This window comes from Eptesicus fuscus, chromosome 6 (assembly GCF_027574615.1).
Source record: "Eptesicus fuscus isolate TK198812 chromosome 6, DD_ASM_mEF_20220401, whole genome shotgun sequence".
Taxonomy (NCBI): domain Eukaryota; kingdom Metazoa; phylum Chordata; class Mammalia; order Chiroptera; family Vespertilionidae; genus Eptesicus; species Eptesicus fuscus.
The window spans coordinates 57,568,810-57,587,878 of NC_072478.1; the positions used below are offsets into that span (position 1 = coordinate 57,568,810).

At 37.5% G+C, this 19,069-nt stretch overlaps 1 protein-coding gene across 1 annotated transcript in view; it reads left to right on the top strand.

Moving 5' to 3' along the window:
- Nucleotides 1–19,069, top strand: part of INPP4B (inositol polyphosphate-4-phosphatase type II B) — a 562,110-nt gene that overhangs the window by 270,130 nt on the left and 272,911 nt on the right. The window contains exons 4-5 of the mRNA XM_008143795.3: nucleotides 3,923–4,140; nucleotides 6,011–6,055. Of these exons, the coding sequence (XP_008142017.2) occupies nucleotides 4,050–4,140; nucleotides 6,011–6,055 (136 nt within the window). The 5' untranslated portion in view covers nucleotides 3,923–4,049. The remainder of the gene's footprint in view (nucleotides 1–3,922; nucleotides 4,141–6,010; nucleotides 6,056–19,069) is intronic.

The following is a 19,069-nucleotide window of genomic DNA, read 5'->3' on the forward strand; positions in this document are numbered from 1 at the left end:
TTTTTTTTTTTTAAATCTGCTGGAACTCCCTCTTCTGCTCTCCTAGTTTACAAATCTGGAATCTGGTGGTCCTCTATGCCTCAAAGTGGTGCCTCTCAAGCTTGAATGTGCACAGGAATTACTTATGCTACAATGCAGATTCGAATTCAGCGGATCTGGGTCTGGCTCAACGGTCTGCATTTCTAACACGCTTCCAGGGAATGCAGACACTGCAGGCCCAGGGACCATATTTTAAGTGGCAAAGCCTTAAAAGACTGTTGCTGTTTGGTCTTGCTAAGTCCATGGGTCTTCTGTTCTGTTTCACGTCAGGGCTGCTTCCTCGGGGTAAAGTTGAGAAGAACATTGCCAGCTGGTTCAGAACTGAGCCCCAGTAGCTGGGCTTTGGATAAAATTGGAGCCCTGACCACTCTCATCTTTTTTCTTCTGTGACAAAGCAGACCCTCACTGAATTTAATATTGGTAGCAAAACCATACTGAAGGCCTGGACAATTCAATTGTCTCTGATGCAATTGGTTTTCCTGGGCAGAAATGTTGCCCCTGAATGCTAATCCATTGCTCTGACAGGAGCTACCCTCTGCCTGGTCAGGGGCCTCATGAGAAGCCAGGAGGGCCTTGACCTTAAAAAAAAAAAGCCCAATTGTTGTTTTTTCAGGTAAAATATCAAATTTGTCAATTTATGTCCATTTTTCTCAAAGAGAACCTTTTCCCAAAACCTTTGTTTTTATTCTGCCGTTGTTTTTGAATGATATAAAATAAGAGTAGGTTCCTGTTCCTGAGAATAGGGGCCTAGTTGCAAAACTTTGAATATAATTATTCTACGGTGGTGATAGCCTCCCAAGTACCCTGACGTTTCCCAGGAGGGAAAATGAGCAGTGAAGACAAAAGTGAATCCCCATGTGGGTCATAGCCCTGGTTTTAAGGCTCCTGTGTTCCTCTCCCTGATCACATTTCCCAAAACCTTCCTCCCAGACATCATAATTCTTCTGATTTCACTATTTATCATGCATTTCTCTGTGATTGCACCCCTATATAATATAAAATTAGAGTATTATATTACATGTTTCAAAGCTTTCTATAAGTACCATCCCACCCCCATCCTTCAGCTCCTCCTCACTCTTTCTCCTCTTTTGCTCTATACTTCCGTTTGTGAAGTTAATCAATGTTGATATTTGAGATGACAATCCATTTTATATAGAATGAATAGATAGCAATATATTTATCTACTTTCTTATTGCTGAGCATTTAGCCTGTTTTCAATATTTTATTATTAGAAGTTGATTTGCTGTGAACCTCCTTCTATGTTTTGGTATGTGTTTGCAAGAATTTCCCTAGAATATAGCTTAGAAGTGGAATTGCTGTTCAACTTTACTCGATATTACAAAATTATTTTCCATTGTGGTTAGAACACCACAGCGCATAAAAGTTTATATTGCTCTAAATCCTCATCAATATTTGAGCTTTTGAGACTTCAAAATTTTTACTTATTGATGGTTATATACTTACATCTCATTCGGTTTTAATTTGCATTTCCATGATAACTAGTGAAGTTGAGGCTCTAGTAAGTTGTTTCTTGGCAATCTGTGTTTGATATTTTTGAAGTACCTGTTTATATATTTTGATAGGCTTTTTTCCATTGGATTGTTTTGCTAACATTTTTAATATATTTTGGAGACTAAATCTTTATCAGTTATGCTTATTACACACATTATTTCCGTTTTCTGCTTGTTTTAGGTTTAATTTGCCTTTTTTCTAGTTACATGGTGAGAGCTTAGATCATTGATTTGAGATCTTCTTTTCTAATATAAGCATTAATATAAAATTTCCTCCAGGTATCTTTTAATATGTAGGGCAGTGATTTCATTCTGATTCAAATATGTTCATATATGTATATATCCTATGAATAACCTCTGAATATGTAAAATTATTTAGAACTGTATTGTTTAATTTTCAAATATTTGGGGATTTTCCAGATATTTTTTTGATTTCTAGTTTAATTTTATTATGGTCAGAAAATATACTTGTTTTTATTTTAATTCTTTTAAATTTGTTAAGGTTTATTTTAGAATTAAGATATAATCTTAATGAATTTTTCCTGTATATTTTTGGGGAAAAATCAGTATTCTGTTGTTGTGGGATGAATTGTGTTAAAATGTCAATTAGGTCAAGTTGTTGGCAGTATTGTTCAGTCTTCTATATCCTCACTGTTTTTCTGCCTACTTTCTTCTCCATTAATGAGAGAAAATGTATATCATTGTGGGTTTGATTTCTCCTTTCAGTTTTGTATGTGTGGCTCCATTCTCTCTAAAATTGAAGTTATTTTTCAGATAGTGAATAGCTTTGAATGGGTTATATTATGCGTAAAACTGAACCATGTTAACAAGTCCTTTTAGGCATCTCACTTTAATCCTCTCCACTCACCTCCAAATTACACACACCCACACATAGAACTTACATTATTTTATTATTCACCATGAGTGTGCAGAATTGGGATTTTGTTAGGATTCATTCGTATTACCTTATTAAGGTCTCCTTTTCAATTTTTAAGGTGACTGATCAGAATTGAGGGTTGAGTCTTTGGTCAAGAAATATAGTAAAGTCAACCAACTCCTGTATCTAAGTCCTATACATAGCAGTCTTCCACAGATATCACCCCCACTAATGCTCATGCATTTGTCATAGGTTCTGAAGAGAATGTGGTTCAGTGACTACATGCCCTTACCAGAAAGACTATTAAACTTAAATAGTTAAAAAATAAATTAGAAAGCATTGTATTAATTCAAAATACAATTTTCAAATTGACAGAATATGGTGCAATGGCCCTTTACCCCAGCAAGTGTTCCTAGTTATATCTTTAGAAGCCCAATGTGTATTTATCTGCAACCTTATTGTATTATTTTCTAAAGATTCCAGATGCTTTATGGATTTAATTTTTGCCAGATGATCTTAAAAACTAGAGCTGAATTATAAATTAAGTTGCTTTGTTAAGCACAACAAAGAGTAAGGCTGTGGATTTGTGTAGTTGGAGACTAAATCAGTATTCCAAATCCAAACTCTATTGCTGCAATCTCATTAAACAGCATTGGTAGACATTTAGAGATTTTATACATTTTAATTCAGCTGGTCACTTGATTTAAAACTACATTGATTTTTTTTCTGTTTAATTCTTGGTCATGTATATCATGCTAGATATCAAAATGAATTGGAAACTTGGAGGCTGTCTGTATTAACAGGGTAGTAAGTTCTTGGAAAGGTTCCTTTCCCCATGCTAATTTTCATCACTTTGCTATTGCTTTCATTTCCCCTTGAGCTTTAGCTTTTAAGGATTATTATTCATTCTTTTCAACTTCTACCTCGATCATTAAACAATTACACCTTTATCAGGCAGAGCAGCAACAGACTTTGTGGATAATGATGAGGTTGGAAACTCCCCTGCACAACCTGTTGGCTCATCTTGGAAGAAGAATGTCATGCCAAATTATCTTTATGTGTTCATGAATAATGTTCTAACAAGGATGGTTGGAGAGATGAGTATAAAGGGCAGTTCTAATGGAAAGAATGAAAGTAATATTCATCTTGGCAAAACATTATAATGCTTCGACAAGATGCTATCTGTCCTTGCTGCTAAATTAGGTGCATTTAAGTTAGCATCCCCTGTAGCTATCTGCTATTTTGCAGAATGAACTAAAAGAGAACGAATATACCTTTCAAGATTTAGAACTCCCTCATATGACCATAAAATAATTGCAGGGAAAATACCCATTTAACCCAGAATTCTTGGTATATTAACTGGGTGGATTGGTTTTGAATGTAGAAGTAGAATAGGCAGGCAGGTAGTTATAGCCTCTACTCATCTTTAATTCTTAGCTGTAGACTGAACTCTAAAGTAACTGACATTTTTGCTGTTGATGTTTCCTCAATGCAGGATTTTAGAGTGGGATATCAGGTCTTTAGTGTGAAGATACGTCGATACTAAACCAGGAATCATTGGTAGTGACATTTGGACACGAAACATTGGAAAACTAAAAAGTAAGCAACTGTGAAGGTTGATCATGGAAATCAAAGAGGAAGGCACATCTGAAGAAGGCCAGCACTTCCTTCCCACACCCCAGGCAAATGAGAGTGGGGACTTTCACTTGACAAGTAAGTATGTGTGTGCCCCTTCTTGGAAGTCTCTGACAACGCACATTGGGTTGACCAAACACACAGAAACTGGGGTTCTAACAAATGGCATAAGATTAACAAAATGTTTTCCCTTTGCACTACTTCTTTTGTTGTTGTGAGTCTATGAAATGCTTCTTACCTTTTATCATCTTTTATGAGATTGATGATAGTCCATGAAACTGTTAAATATCAAATGGTAGAATCAAAGTTGCTGAATGTGTATTAAGACACTAACTAATACTTCTTAAGTACCCCTTCTATTTATCATTTGTATAATCTCATGTGGAATTATTTTTCGGAACATAGACATTTTTTCTTTAACACCAAGGACTAAGTGGAAAGCTTTAGGGTGAAATGATTGCACTCCTGTCACTGCCCTACCTGAGAGCTCCAAGTCCCATAGAGAGAGCAAACTTGGAGACTTGGGCAAGATTTACATCTGAACATTACAATCAGGATTTGTGCTACTCTGATAATTAAAATCGTTGGAAGATTATATGTTTTTCTCCCATGTTCAAAATTCTAGGGTTCAGGTTTTATTGTTTAGCATGAATTGTGTCCTTTCTTTTCTTTTCAGACGGTTCTTGTTGACCAGTTATTAATACTGGCAAACATATGCCTAACCTCTCACTTAATTTACATTATAAAAATAATCCTTAGAAAATGGTATTGGTTGGATGCATTTTTTGAGGAATTTGGTTGTCAGAGCTTATAGCAGAGTTAATTGTTAATAACCTTTTAAAAAATCTACACTATTCAAAATGCACAAAGGCCTACCTAATGATTGTCACTTTAACCTCTCTTGGAAAGTCTAAAATTGTTAACTATAGCATTGTTAAATGTCAGCAGGAAGAAAAATAAAATGGTTACCATGCAAAACCTGTGAACTCTATAAATAACAAAATGGATGATTTTTATACAGAGAGGTGGTTCTAACAACATATTAGTGACCAGATGCTATTAAATTTAAATAGTATCTGATGAATCCACCAGTAAAAATAAAGAAGGAAAGGATTTGCATAATATTCTTACATTACTGCCAAATGGTTTACTTGTCCATAATTTAGTTTTGCCACTTTGGCCACCATGAGAGCTAACAAATGGCATCCCAGGCCTCATCCACTCTTGTTTAGGAAGCCCCTGTACTGTGTGCGGTCTTCAGGCATCCACCTGCCATTCTCACTTATCACAGCCTGGTCTACCTACCTTTAATCATTAGATGTTCCCATTTCCTTACCTTTGTCCTCAGACTTACTTTCCCTTCTACTGCATCTTAAATCATTGAGTCATATTATTAGGTTTTTTAAAAAAAACTCCAGCAAGAGAAATAGAGGCATTTAATAGAATGTTGATTTGAGCTCTCAATAAGCTGGCAGTATAACCACCGGCATAATACCCTTCATAACCTAAGAAGAGATATCCTTTAAATTAATAATTCACTGTGTATAGCAGGTTGGAGTGGTTTGAAAGAAAACTCTATATGGAAGAGTGCTTTGGAGAGGTTGTCCTTTTTTGAAAGTTCCATCTCTGTCTCCATGCATTTAAAAGAAACAGACACAGTGGGAAATGTTTTATATTTGTCACAGCTTACAATATTTGAGATTCTTTATGGCTATGGAGCTAAATAGCTCAGTCAAATTTTTAGTTATATCTAGTTCTGTTATAAATATTATGTCCCCTGAGAACCCACTGCTTATAAATCTGATCAACTGACTTTATTTATTCTGCCAAATAATATGTTAATATATTACGGGCACGGTGAAACATAGTAATATTCAATGACATATTTTTTATAATGTTTATAATGACTTAAATATCTTTAATCTGAATTCTTACCTATTACTTATAGGTATTCAGAAGACACCAAATGAACCGCAGTTGGAATTCATCCTTGGTAAGAAACTCCATCTTATTTATATCAATAAATACAATAATTTGTATATAAAGTTTGCAAGTTGTAGGTACATTACTTGTATCCTTATATATTTTATAATTTTTTATGAACAATGTTCTATAAGGTAAATGCTAGTTTCCCTATTTTTACATAAAGAATCTGAGCTGAGGACTAGGTCATTTCACTACCCCAAGGACATAAGGTTTAGTGATGACAAAGTTTGGCCTTTCAACCAAGTCTGGCATCCACAAATATGGTGCCCAGAACTCAATCTCATGCAGTGACCGGATTTTGTTGCTAATCAACATGTCTGGAAATCTTTGTGTCTACTTATTTACTCCTTTGGCTGGAGACCGACCTAATGTGGAGTTTTTCCTTGTTTTCCTTTATTCCCCTTTCAGTCTCACTCACCCAAAAATACCTCCTTATTCTTCCACCTTGAAAATGGGATGATGCTTTTATTTTGAGGCATAATTTATTGAGAAAGTAACTATTTATAATTTTTTTGTTTTAATAGTTTGTTTGCTCTTTCTAATAGGCTTAATTTTTAGAGCGGTTTTAGGTTCACTGCAAAATTTAGTAAAAGGTGTAAAGATTTCTCATGTACTCCCTACCTCCACAAATGCATAGCCTCCCTCATTTTCAACATCCCTTGCCAGAGTGGTACATTTGTTATGATTGATGCACCTACTATGACACATCATCATCACCCAAAGTCCATAGGTTACATTAGGATTCTCTTTTGGTATTGCACATTCTATGGGTTTCCATTATTATAGTATCGTATAGAGTATTTTAACTGCCCTAAGAATCCTCTGTGCTCCACCTATTCATCCATCCCTCCCCTAAACCCTGGCAATCACTAATCTTTTTACTGTCTTCATAGTTTTGCCTTTTTCAGAAGGTCAGATAGTTGGAATCATAAAGTATATAGCTCTTTCAGATTGCCTTTTTTCACTTAATTATATTGCTGTTAAGTTTTCTCTTTATCTTCTCGTGGCTTAGTAGCTTATTCCTTTTTAGCACTGAATAATAGTCCATTTTCTGGATGTACCACAGTTTATTTATCCATTTGCCTACTGAAGGACATCTTGGTTTCTTCCCAGTTTTGGCAGCTATGCATAAAAGTTCTATAAATATCTTGTGCAAGTTTCTGTGTAGACATAACTTTTCAACACCTTTGTGCAAATACCAAGGAGCTCAATTAGTGGATCAAATGGTAAGAATATATTTAAGTTTTGTAAGAAATTGTCAAGCTGTCTTCCAAAATGGCTATACCATTTTACATTCCCAATGATGTGTAAGAGTTCCTGTTGCTCCACAGCCTCACCCGAATTTATTGTTATCAGTATTCCTGATTTTGGTATAATTTATTTTTTCAACATTTCATTTTTATTACATATGTAGCTAAAAGGTGCTGTAAGTTAAGGATTCTAGATTTTTTTCTTTCTCAAATATTGAGAAACAGAAATGTGAAAACTCAAGAAACATCTGTGGTAATATCAATAAAGTTAGACTTTTTGTTTGTTTGTTTGTTTTTTCCCTAGAGTTCTCAGATATAGAACCAATTCATTTTCAGAAAGGGAGCTGAAGAGCAAAATAGGCCTAGGCACCCCTTGACTCACTGGCAATAACTCTTACTACTTGAGCCTTCATCTAGCCATATTTTATTTTTAATGAAAAAATAATTATTTTACATTTTTGACAGGACTTCTGAAAAGTAAAAACTTGCTTGTATTATTTGGTGTATTTCAAAACACAGATATAAGCCTTCTTATTTGCATCCTGGAGAACAGGGGTAATCTGAAGGAGGCAGGCGCAGTTGGGGTAGAGGAGGTTCGGTAAACCTGGTGGCCAACTTTCAAGAGACAGTGTATCTGGGCCAAATACCTGTCTTCTATTTGAATTTAAGTGATCTGTCCTGTTCAAAGACCTAACTATGCTCTTTTTTTGAAAGTCCGGTCAAGTTCAGTAGCAATGCTGTTGTCACTTAAATTTCTGGCTTTGGATCATAGATCTAAAAGAGGGGCAGCTGCAGGAAATGATTCTTAATGATTGACCTCCCATTTAAAAACAATCAAATATCTTTTTTTATGTTTATTAAAAAAGTACACTAGATTTCTTAACAATAGATAATTTTATCTTATCACAGGGCAAGAAATGCCTGACAATTAAACAAAAGAAAGTTATTAAAGTCTTCAGGGAATTGAATTGTTGATCTTGAAAGATAAATTCCCCAAACTCATTGTTATGTCTCTTAGAATGTTAAGATCCTCGACTTTTTTTTTTCTTGGAAAAAAAAAATACTTAAACTACTCTTTCAAGGATACTCTATGTTTTAGTGTATATTTTTATCACTTTTTTCTTTGTTTTCTTAATCCCACAAATTTTTCAACACTTCACTTGCTATGTAGTTAACTTCATTCATAAGGAATAATGAGAGTAATAATTTCTTAAATATTTTCATCATTGTTGAAGAATGTGCATATTTATATAATTAAAAAGCATAGTGTCTTAAAATAAAAATAAATATTTTAGCAAAAAATAGGATAAACAAGGTAGGGAGCTTTTCCACTTAATTTTTCAACTAAATTTTTGATATTTGATTCTTGAGTTTTTACCAAAGTATTCAAATAAATTGAGAATTCCAATCGCTTTGTGTTTTTACATTTAGAAAACAGCTACACTGATTTTGTTAGCTGTCTATTGCTTTGAATAAGTTATTTTCTATGGGGGATTTGTTTCTGCCTTGTCTGTATGCCACTATAAAATCACTATATCTTGCTGAAGTTCCTCTGCTACATCTTTATTCAGCTAAATGAGGTAGGAGATGCTTAGTCAATTGAGCAAGCTAATTGACTAAAAATATCTTGCTATCACAAAATAAGCATGTACTGAAAAAATGAGTATCTCATGTCCTTTGTCAACTGTATATCTCATGGTTGGCTGCCTTTAAATTAAATAATTCACTCTTACAACTGCAAATCTGCTTCCACATTTCTTTCATTGTTTCATTTGAGTGTATTGAAACCATTTTTATTTTCACAAAGGGAGAAATAATTAAAAACCCCAGAGAATGCTTATTTTGTTTATGGCTTAATAAAATTGTTTTCATTTCAACAAAGCTGGCATTTAAGAAGAGTGATCATTTCTTAAAATCTGGGTACATTTTTTTCACTTGAATTCAATGTTGAAAATGTATAGAGAAGACTAATATTGACAACGAGATAAAAGAAATTTCTATGAACTATTTCATAAGCTCATCCTAGTGTCAATAAAAAGCTTATAAGAATGTGTTTCATATTTTATATGGACATCATCTTACCTAATAATAGAGAAACATGTAAATTGACCATACCTTCGCTACACCCACAGCCAATCAGAGTGAGTATGCAAATTAACCCAACAAAGATGGTGGTTAATTTGCATACATACCTGGATTGGGGGAACCTCCTAGGCACCTAGGTCACACCCAGCCGGCCATCAGGCAGAGGCTATAGGCTTGGGAAGGGGCTGAGCCTGTGATCGGAGGGGCGGGGGTCCCCTTCCCAAGCCTAAAGCCTGGGGCAGAGGCTTTAGGCTTGGGAAGGGGCTGAGCCTGAGATCAGAGGTGTGGGTGGGGGAACCCCTTCCCAAGCCTAAAGCCTGGGGTGGAGGCTTTAGGCTTGGGAAGGGGCCAAGCCTGTGATCGGAGGTTCTGGGGGGGGGGGACCCCTTCCCAAGCCTAAAGTCTGGGGTGGAGGCTTTAAGCTTGGGAAGGTGCCAGGGGGAACCCCTTCCCAAGCCTAAAGTCTGGGGCAGAGGCTTTAGGTTTAGGAAGGGGCCAAGCCTATGATCAGAGGTGCCTGAGGGAGCCCCTTCACAAGCATAAAGCCTGGGGTGGAGCCTTTAGGCTTGGGAAGGGCCAAATCTGCGATCGGAGGTGAGGCGGGGGGACCCCTTCTCAAGCCTAAACCTGGGGAGGAAGCTTTTGGCTTGGGAAGGGGCTGAGCTTGGGATCGGAGGGAAGGGGAAAATATCAATGGAAACATATCCTCAGGTGAGGATAAAAATAAAGAAAGAAATGTCATATCCTATGAAAGACACATCTTGAAAATGCTTAAAGAAAGTTGTCATTTTTTCATGATGAAGGGACTGGAGTCTGTGTTGATGAAAATACCTTGGCAGCTGCGGTGACTGGCAGTGGCTGCAGCAGTGGGGTGATGGGGCTGGCGCTTTCCCCTGATCAGCCCGGTTGCCTCAAGCAAAGGGAGGCCAGACTGTGGCTTAGGTCTTCTCCCAATGGGGAGCGGGCTTAAGCCATCTGTAGGACATCCTCTGAGGGCTCCCAGTATGTGAGAGGGGGCAGGCTGGGCTGAGGGACCCCTCCCCAGTGCATGAATTTCGTGCACCGGGCCCCTAGTATATGTCATAATTTCAAAACAATAAGGCTAATGTGTTCAGTGGTTAAAATTCAGTTTTATCACAGCATGTCAATGGCAAGATGTTCTTAGGTAGGTTCCTTCAAATATTAGAGTGGCTTTAGTAAGGAGAGGTTATCCTCTGTGGTTGTTAAAGCTTTGTTCAGGAAAATACTGACTCCAAATGTTCTATTCTCCTCTTGGATCGCATATTAGATTATGTGTACTAATTTTGGATTTTGGATATAGAGCCTTTTTATTCCTAAACTAGAGGCTCGATGTATGAAATTCGTGCGAGGGGCTTGGCCCCTGCTGCCAAGGCAGCCACCTCTGCCTTGGACCCTGTCGCCGCAGCCCCTGCCCCTGCAGCCCCCCGCCCACCATTGCTTCGTCAAGAAGGTCATCTGGAAGGATGTCCGGTCTATTTAGCATATTATGCTTTTATTATTATATAAGCCCAGTTAAAAACAAAGTCATGTCAATCATATCAGTTTTCTGTCTTCAGAATTTGAAAATGTGTATAAAAATATGCCCAAATTGATAAGCGGCACCAAACAGTCTCATCTATTTACAGACACAGCTTTTATAGCTTGCTAGTGCCTTCATTAACCTACATGTCAGGTCCATTTATTCTTTATGAATCAGTCATAGTTTTTTATGTTTCTTTGAAAGAGAAAATCTTAGGAGGCCAAACTTACTGATTTTCTCGTGTCCACACTTCTACTTCTGAGGGTCTGTGTTCTATAAATGATTATAAAGCTCTGACTTGTTTAGAACTCCAGAGGGAGAGTGGAAGATTTTAGTATATCTTCTTCAGTATTTTTCTCCTCTACATGATATGCAGGGCCAGCTAAAGGGAATACCAAGCACAGAGGTATATTTTTATATTTAATGTATTGATAAAAAATATTGCTTCTTACAAGCTGCTAGATAATCTTCAAGAGATAAGAGAAACAACTGATAAGAATTAGACAAGCCCTGGGCTGGCCCTATTTTGTTGTCTGTTATAAATTTATTATCATGTTCTTGATTCTTAGAGTATAATACTTTCCTTAGAAAAAATTGCATTCCACTGAACAATAGTTTTGTTTCAAGTATATGCTTACCTCCTTACAAACAGGAAGTGATGTTTTTCTCACCACAACTCTGCAGGGTAATAACATTAAAAATAAGGAACATTTATTGAGAGCTTATTTGCTCACCAAACATTGTTCTAAATAATTTGCATAAGTTAAATACTTTAATTTTCATTATGAGATAATTGCTCTATTATCATCCTTATTTTATAGGAAAAGAAACTTAGACATGAATAGGTAAGGTAATGAGCCCCAGATTTGAACCAGGAGACCTCAGTACAGGGCATGCTCTCCCATATTATCTGTACTCAAAAGATAAAAAATCTAAGATTCCTAATGGTCGACTTTCCAGATATGTAAATTGAGTGACAGTTAGGATCCACGTTGAGTTGATTCTGATTTGAAAGCTCCTGCTTTTAACCATCAGCCTGTATCCCCTCCTTATTGATTCCCCCTTCCAAGGATTTCCAGGAGGTGGTAAGACAAACAACTGTAAGGCCAGGCAGATTGCAATCAGAGCAAAATAACAGCATAAGCCAAGAACTATAGAAGGACTGCACAAGCAGTGATTAAATATAACTGAGGCATTGGAAATAATATCTCAGAGGAAGTGGCCTTTGGACCAGGTCTGGAAGGATGAACAGGGTTTCATTTGATTTGAGAAGGAGCATAGGGACAGCTCAGGCAAAGGGAGTAGCTAAATACATGAAACAAAATCCTAGAGCTCATTTTCCAAGTTGATGCATTTAATACTCATTTACATTTCCCTCTTTATTACTTCTAATCCCACTCTAAGAAGAAATTAAGTCTCTAGAAATCCTCTTGCAATATTTTATAATTGTTACATACATATTAGGAATTTGTTTTAAAATTCTAAATGAACACAAGTCTTTTAAACATTGTCTTACTGCTAGCAAATTGTTTTTGGGTATCAGAAAGAACTCATTGAGTCTTACTAGCGCTGGGGATATGAAACTCAGAGAAAGCTCTGGCTGTGCTAAGCTGTACCCTGTAGAATTTGCAGCCATGCTGTGCTCCTGAAAATTGCATACCTCTGCAGAATTTTCACACACAAGAATCATCCCAATGTGTCTGTCTTTGAGCTATCTTAGTCTTGACCTGTGGGGTTTTGGTTCCAGGACCTCCTTGGATACAAAAAACCATGAATGCTCAAGTCCCTTATGTGAAATGGTGCAGGACAATGCATACAATTGGATCTCTGCAAATTCCAGGCCCCAAAATGGGAAATACTGTTTTCCATCTGAAGTTGGTTGAATCTAAAGATACAAAACCTCCTTATATGGAGGACAGACTGTACTTTTTAGGAGATATTTTCCCAAACAACCATTTATTGACAACACAACAATAAAAATAACAGACAACTAATAGAAATGTATTTACATTTCAGCCTCAGATTTCAGTTTATAATCATGAGTGGGGAGGCACTATAGCTCACCAGCTAAAGAGGGGAGTGCAAAGCCCGTTGCTAGGATTTGAATTTTGTCTTTGTTACTACCTAGCTTTGTGGCCTTGGAAATATTACACAATGTTTCTGACTCTTGGTTTTCTTATCTGTAAAATAGGAAGGATATCAGTATTTAACTGTAAAGTTCTTGTTAGGATTAAATGAGTTAATATACATAAAGCACTTAAAACTGGTATTTGACATACAATTAATGATTGGTTAACCTTTATTGTTTTGAATATAATGTTGGATGAATCACTTCATCACAGTGAATACTTCCTGAAGCAGGGGGTCTTGGTGTTGCATTTTTGTGCATAATAATTGCTACCACTTAGGGAGAGGTATTAGGCTGCACCCTTTTCACTTTTTATCTCTGCTCCTCCACAGACTTCCAGCTATTCATGTTCACAGATGAATTCAGTCATTTGCCCAAGGGCATAAGGCCAGGAAGTGGATTATTAAAAGTACAGGAATGGGAAAGGGAAGACAATAAAAAGTTATCTAAGACCTGCATAATGTTTTTGTAATCCTGAAATAATTAGAGATTTTATTGAAAGAAGAGAAAAATGAACCAATTAGAGGGTCTTAACAGATCTGTCATGTGGGTAGTGGCTTCTGGGGACTGAAGATGTAATGTGTGCTACGGTTGGAATGTTCTTATTGACATTGATCTAAATTCCAGCTTGGCCCTCTTCAGGAGGTTCAGATACCAGACATCAGTAATAAATGAGAAGTACCTGAGATAGCAAACTTCTCTTCTTTTTGCCACTACTGTATCATTTAACTGAATTTTGCTGTGATAAAATATATTTACTCTTCTTGTCAAATTTCTTTCTGAGTAATATATCATAGAAGCTTTTAATAAAGGGGGTCTTTGACCAGGTTTAACTTCATAGGCCTACATTGGTCATTCCACGTAAGTTTAACAAATTATTTGTTAGAGTTTATTTTTTTATATTCACCTTCTAACGTCTTTATTTGTGTCTTTCATCCATGATCAACATGCTCCATCCAGTTTCTTCCTCTTTCTGTGTGATTCACCTAATTACACTCTTCCCTCCACTGTCTAATTACCGAGAGTGGCTGGTCGCTGGATCAGGTCTACCTTTGCAGCATCTGTTGCTATGGATGAGTAATTGAGGGATCAGGACTACCTAGGGGCTTTGTTCATTAGGTGGCTTTGCTTTGTGTAAAGTCAAAAGCCGATGAGGTTATGATGCTGCTGTCTGTGGGGCTGAAATTTGTCAGTCACCCTTCTTGTCTTGTCAAGCAGATGGTATCCAAATGTACCCTATTGGGAACCATGCCATGGGGAAGAGAAGCGACCTAGTGGAGTGGGCCTCAGAATTCCAAAAAAAACCCTTCTCGTTTCATTGTACAAAACAGTCTTTCCCCAAAGGCTTCTCGCTTGGGCTTTGACCTTTTGCAGCTGGCAAAGGTGGTGCTGTCTCCATTTCACAACAAAGATACTGACTCTCAGAGGGGTTAAGTGACTTGCCTGCAGTTGAATGCTTTGCCTGGTAGGAGAAAGCCCCAAACTTTCAAGTGCTGTGCCCCTTACTCCTGCGTGACCTCTACTTTATCAACGACACAGATTGCTCTTGGACATTATCTGCAGTGGTGAGGGGGCAGAAGTCAGTCTGAGGAGAAAAAAATATCCCAGGTCAAAACTTGTGCCATTCAGAATGTAAGTTTTATCCCAATACTAAAAAAAACTTAAACACAATCTCGCTCTGAAAAATTCCAAACATAAATGTTAAATAATAATTATGAGCCTTTGTCTCCAAAATTGGTAACTTGCCCTCATTTTTCCATGGAGCTCTCTTCTCCCATTTTCAGCTGGCTAGTAGATATCTCCACCAGCTCAGCTAGGAGGTATTTTACACTTAAGATAGTTAAACCTGATTTTTTTATTCTCATTCCTGCCCTTTAAAACATTTTTATGCCCCCTTGATGCCCATCTATAAAATATATCACCATCCATTCAGTTACACAAATCCCCGAATTATTAGTTTTTCTCAATTCTTCCTTTCCCCAAACTTTACATTAAGCCCATCATGTCCTATAATTTCCATGTTGAAAAAACATTCTGAAGGTGAACACCTCTCTCCATTGCCACCACTATCCTTCAGTTCTAAGCCACTATCAGCTCTTATCAGGGCTGATTAGGGAAAGCCAGGGAGGTCCTCATAGTCTCCTTGCTTCTGCTCTGGCCCCTGCATCTTCTTCCTGCCAGTAGACCCAGAACAATCTTTTAAAAATGTAAATGTGATTACTTTACTGCCCTAGATAAAATCCTCCATTGGCTTCTATTTCACTTAGAATAAAACTGAAATGCCTTACCACATTCCACAAGGATCTTGAGCATCCATTCTCTCCTTGCCTGTGCTAATCTTTTGGCTCAGCAACCGCACTGGTCTTCTTTTTGCCTCTCAAATAGGCCAAACCTCTGAGTCTTTGCATTGCTGCCTCCACCTTCCAAGCTGAAAGTCACCTCATCAGAGAAGGTTTCCCCGATCCATGGTCCTATAAAATTCTCAATTAAATCATCCTGTTTAAAATTCTCACTAAATTATTTCTTTAAATTTCATGTCCCACGAGATTATAAGCTCCATAAAATAGGGAACTTGTGTTCTTGTTCACCGCTATGAAACTGTCACCTAGAATCATGTTGGGCACATTTAGACAGTCCATAAATATCCATGAACTGAATGCATGCATGGGTGCCTTGGCTTTGTTCTGCTCATGTTTCTTCATTAAATAAATTTATATATGTAGCTGTACCTTGGAAACATTTCATAATTATTACTAAAACAGTGGTTTGTAAAAGCAATTAATATTAAATTTCTCAAGAAATCCAATTGTTTAACCATTGGTATTTTGTTGTTAGTAAATTATATTAGGAAAGATAGAGCTTTACTGCCCTTGGGGTTCTTCTAGAGAGAACTGATGAGTCAGTCATAGGCAGAGCTGAACAAATGAGTTCTGTAACTAGACTGGATAGCTGACAATTGCTTACCTGTGTAGAAGTTATACACCTAAAATTCTTCACAAAGTCACTTTAAGATGTCTGTATTATGACAGCATCAGGAAGCAGCAACCTTGTTATGGACATGTTCTTATGAACATACATATTCACATAGTAAGAAGCATAGCAGGTAACTAAAATAGTAGAAATCAACTGGGTCCAGAGATTTGAAGTCACATTTCAGCTTATACATGTAACCCTGAGAGAAGGCAGTACAAGGGCAGTGTTTTAGAGCATGGGCTGAGTGCCATCCTGAGAGTGTCTGAATCCTGATTCTGCTGCTGGCTACCTGTGCAACTCTGAACAATTTATCTTTACTGGGTTGTTTTGTGGGTTGAATGAGGTAGTGCACTTAAAGCACTAAGAATAGTGCTAGATGTATACGTGACCTCTTAATGCTGTTATTCTAATTGCTATCTTGGATTAACCCCTTACTTTCTCAGAAACTCTGATTCCTCATCAGTAAGTTGTGGATAATAATTGCTATTTCATAGGGCATTTGAACTAATATAAAATGAAAGTGAGAAATACCTTATTAATACATTATTAGGAATTTAATAGATCTTTTTATTTTTTTCATGTATTCAATTGGATCTTCACAAGCACTCAGTGGGAATAACTATAATTATTGTCCCCATTTCCAGGGGAGGATACTGAGACTTCAACATGAATTTAAAGTCACCCAGTCAGGACTGTAGTCTCTGACTCTGATCCTTTGGGTGTTTACTATACAGAGCAAGTAAGAACTGCCATGGGGACCTTCAAATAGAAGGTGTCTCATATTCTTACCTTATCTAGTTTAGCACATGTCCTGGAAGAGCTGAGAAGATGGTTTTTCTTTCATGTAATTTGAGTAGTATAGCCTACTTCTCCTTCTATCTGAAACTTCCTGTAGAGCTAGGGCTCTGAAGCATTTTCCATTCACCCAGCAGGCGCTCTGCTGAGCTTTAGTTTTGAACTGCTCTCCTTGGAGATCCCGAATATTCTGAGACATGTTCTTTGTTCCCTTCAGACTCTGATTCTTGTAGAACCACTTTCTCTCACTTACAAGTTATCTGATCTACACTGTTTGACATAGTGTTAAACTCGTAGCTTTTGCTCTATTAGACCCTTTGTGCCCTCCAGCTAGACCACATTTGTCTTCTCACCTTCAGACTCACTGGTCTTCCCCCTCTTGTCTCAGGTCTCCTAGATCACTAGTCATATCTAGCTTTAGCTTATCTGTACCAACCTTATTTCATTTCCTGTGAGTCAACAATCTTATGATGGAAGAAATGACTGTCCTAAAGCCCTATGCTAAACATGAGTATTGAGATTTTGTCTTTTCTACAGGAAAGTCACATACATGATTGACTCAAAAGACTCAAGAAAAACAGGAGTTATCTTTTTTGGGCTCTTCAAAATTTGTCTGCCCCCGAAGAATGTTCTAGATGGAGACAATAAAATGAGAAGCTAATTATCCTCTCAGAATTTTCTGTTCTCCTAGTCTTTCCTTCCCCCCTTATTTCCTACTCTTTCTATGTATGGCTTTGATTTAATACTTCCAATTGACTTGTAAAATATTTGGCATTAGAGGGACAGCAATTTCATAGAAACATTTAATAATTCCACATTTAATAAGCCCAATACATTTATAGGAGAAAAGTTAATGAAATTTTTAAAATTATCTTAATTTAAGAACCACCTTCTAACATTTAAGCTCCTATGAAATTTGTCTAAAACATTTTAGTTTGGGAAAGCATGTGTAAAAATTGCTTCAGTCAGGATTGGGTGGAATGCAGACCAAGAGTCTGTTTGTTACTCGTGAAGTCATCCAGATTAAATAACTGCTTTCTGAATTGCTTACTACTTCCTGCCCAGACAGATGGACCTTAGTTTCCTTCAATAGAGAATCAACTCCTGAAGGCAATATTCCAGGATCCTATTTCCTTTATTAGTATTCTTTCTCAAACTCCCAAACATTTTCTGGGCATCATTTTGTGTCCTCAGTTGGAGTTCAAGAACTCTGAGCACAGATCTCTTAGCCATCTACCTTTGGTGACTTGGGTCCTAACTTTCCTGCCACCCCTCCTGTAACTATTATCTCCACCCACCACACTGGCCTCATTTTTAGGTTTGGAAGTAAATCTGGGAAGCAGCCACTTCCCACTCACCCATGCACCCTGCTGGATCCACTGATGGGCTCTATGCTTGTCCTGAACAGGAATCCTGAACAGGAATCCTATTACCTCTCATGTTGAACTGGTAGTTCTGGAAAAATGTTGTCCTCCTGGCCTTTGAGTGGATAAAAGGCTTAACCTTTTGCACTCGGATGTCGAGTGTGACTCGACACGGTTAGCATCGGTAGCAGCTCGAGAAAAAAGCAAGCGAGTGCAAAAGGGTTAAGGTTGTTTCCTGTGTTTCTTCCTCTTACTTCTGCAATCCTACTTCAGACACTACAGATTTCCATTTACGGACTCGCCAGATATTTCTTTTAGTATTCAGAGGGACCAGCTTCCACTCTTGGAATAACATTTTCGTTTTTTCTTAAGCAGCACATATGTTCCTGTTGAAAAGAGCAGCAGAAAGCTGCAAGCACTTGTTTCTGAAGTGGAACGTGGATTTGGAGCACACACACAAAGAGCCAAGTCTGTACACAGTGCTAGGCGATGATGCCAGACCAGTGTGAGGTTCACCGCATTTAGCATGGGATATCAGCACCAGAAGAGACACAAGCATAGACTGGTTTTGAATTCAATGGCTTGAGGATGGGGTCTCAGCCAGCTAGGTAACATTCATGAAAATAAGACAAAATGGAAATTGCTGAGGCTTGACATGAGAGAAGCTGAGGGAGCCTGGACAAGCTGGAGAATGGGAATCTTCTGCTACTGACAATAGTGATTTAGACCAAATTTGTTCTTTTCACATGCAAATATGCAGTCTTCTGTACAGCTGGCATCTTCATTGCTCCCGAAAAGAGCAATTCCCCGGAGCACCGCTGTCCCAGGCCCAGGTTCCTTTTTTCTCTCCCTCTAGATTCTTCAATGATGTAGAAACTGGCAAATG